The sequence below is a fragment of the Eimeria tenella genome, genomic scaffold, assembly GCF_000499545.2.
Source record: "Eimeria tenella Houghton genomic scaffold, Eth_scaff328, whole genome shotgun sequence".
Taxonomy (NCBI): domain Eukaryota; phylum Apicomplexa; class Conoidasida; order Eucoccidiorida; family Eimeriidae; genus Eimeria; species Eimeria tenella.
In genome coordinates, this window is record NW_013544337.1 from 1 (window position 1) to 2,296 (window position 2,296).

General features: G+C 61.8%; 1 protein-coding gene across 1 annotated transcript; it reads right to left on the reverse strand.

The window, feature by feature from the left end:
- Positions 1 to 273: 273 nt before the first annotated feature.
- On the reverse strand, positions 274 to 2,057 carry ETH_00002710 (uncharacterized protein; the record flags this gene model as incomplete). The annotated part of the gene is made up of 2 exons (XM_013379475.1): positions 274 to 310; positions 358 to 2,057. 2 exons carry the CDS (start codon positions 2,055 to 2,057, stop codon positions 274 to 276), a joined length of 1,737 nt encoding a protein of 578 aa, XP_013234929.1.
- Positions 2,058 to 2,296: the final 239 nt, after the last annotated feature.

Consider the following 2,296-nt stretch of genomic DNA (forward strand, 5'->3'; position numbering starts at 1 on the left):
GCTGTTGCTGCTGCTGCTGCTGCTGCTTGGGAGTAGGCACAGGCGGAGTTCCCAAAGGTCTGTAAGGGCACAGCCCTCAGCATCAACTCCCCCAAAGAGGAAAAAGCTGAAGCCGCCGCTGCAGCGCCGCAGCGCAGCCATGGAGTGTCTGCACAGCAGCAGCAGCAGCAGCGGCAGCAGCAGCAGCAGCAGATGGATGGCAATGACAGCAAGAGAGTGCGTTCGCTAGAAGGCTCAGCTTTAAAAAACGCTACGAAACGCAGCCACGGGAAATTACAGCCTCATCGCGGAAACAAAACAGCAGCAGCAGCTGCAACAGCAGCAGCAGCAGCAGCAAACAGCAAAGAGCAACCGTACCCCATGCGCGCGCAGGGTGAAGGTCCAGCAATAAGCCCCTGCAGCTTCTGAATGTCCAGGAGAGGCAGTGAACCCACAGATTGTGTGGTTGCTGCTGCTGTTGCTGCTGCTGCTGCTGCTGCGTCAGTGACGCTTTGTGGGGAGAGCAGCAAAGCAACAGTTGAGTCTGTGAGCTCACACTGCACGTTTTGGTTGAACTTCGAGCTGCTGCGCTGCTGCTGCTGCTGCTGCTGCTGCCCGATGATGCTGCCGCCATTCACCAGCAGCAGCTCTGCAGTGTTGCTGACGCGGACAGCAGCAGCAGCAGCAGCAGACCGCTGCAGCACTTTGCTGCCTGCGCTGCTGCTCAACTCCACCAAAGTCCATTCGCCTTGACCGCAACTTTCCTTACAATCCCCCGCTGCTGCTGCTGTTGCTGCTGCCGCTGCTACTGCTGATTCCGCCTCGCGATCTCCTGCAGCAGCAGCAAGGGCACCGCCAGCAGTGCCTGCGTCAGCAGCAAGTGCTCCTGCCCCTGCTGCTGCTGCTGTTGCCCCTTCTGCTGCTGCTGCTGCTGCTGCAGTTCGCTGTGGCTGACTTGGAGGTATTGGCAGCAACAGCAAAGCAGCAGTGTTGAAAAACCACCGGCCCAAAGGATCCCTCCACTGGCCTCCAAACAGAAGTATAAAAGGACTTCCGTTTATAAGAGCCTCAGCAGCTCTTGTTGCTGTTGATCCTGCTGCTGCTGCTGCTGCTGCTGCTGTTGCTGCTGCTGCTCCACCTAGCTCCGAAGGCTCCCCCCGACGGCCTCCGCACGCCACAGCGGACCATCCAACAAATTCCTTCGCGTCAACAACTGTAGGGTTGCTGCTGCTGCTGCTGCTGCCGTTGCCGCTGCAGTGGCTGCCGCAGCGGCTGCTGCTGCTGGCCTGGCTTGGAGCAGTGGCTGCTGCAGCACAGTTGCTGCTGCACTGTTGGCCTGTTAGCAGGCGAACAGGAAACAGAGTCATCTGCACCGCCTCCCGGCCTCTTGGTGCCACCTGCTGCGGCTGCTGCTGCTGCTGCGGCAGCTTCAAGAGCAGCAGCCGCGTTTGGGGCCCCAGCGGCGAAGACGTGGGCCCCAGCAGCAGCAGCGCAGCAGCAGCAGCTGCTGAGGGCGCCCGTGTTAAGCTAGCAGCAGCTCCAAGGCAAGCTTCGTTGGCTGGCCTCTGGCTGCAGCAGCAGCAGCAGCAGCAGCCATCTGCTGCCCAGGAAAAGAGGTAGGGGGCCCTGCTGAGTCCCCGAATTTCATCGAGACAATTTGCTGCTGCCGTTGCTGCTGCTGCCACTGATCCGGCTGCTGCTGGCGTTGCTGCTGCTGGTTCCCGTGGCACTGCAGCCGCTCCTGCAGCAGCAGCAGCAGCACTCAGAGGCACCGGGGCCCCCCGAGATATCCCCCAGGGGCAGCCCAGGTGCTCATACTCACGTATAAGAACCTCAGGGGGCCCCCTGAAGCAAACTGCAACACAGAAGGCACTTCGGGGGCCCCGCAGCACGTAGTGCCAGGCCTCTTCTGCTTCTCCAGTGGGTGCAGCAGCAGCAGCAGCTGCCGCTGCAGCAGGCGCCCCCGCTGCTGCTGCTGCTGCTGCCGATGGTGATAATGCACAGGGATGCGCCGGGGCGTCAGAAGCCCCCACAGCCGCAGAGGCTGAGGCGCTGCTGCTGCCCGGGCGCTCACTCATCTGCTGCTGCCGCCAGCTGGGGCACCTTGCTGTTGCTGCCGCTGCTGCTGCTGCTGCTGGGTAAGCTACTGCATGCTGCCTGAGTATTTTGCCCAGCTATTGAGGCGCGCAGCCGGGCTTATGCGCGTTTTGGCCACCTCAAGCTTCAGGGGGCCCTCCGGGGGCCCCAGGAACTAACCCCGCTACGCTGCTGCTGCAGCTTGGGGAACTCTGCTGTCAGTTTTGCGTCAGCAGCAAGA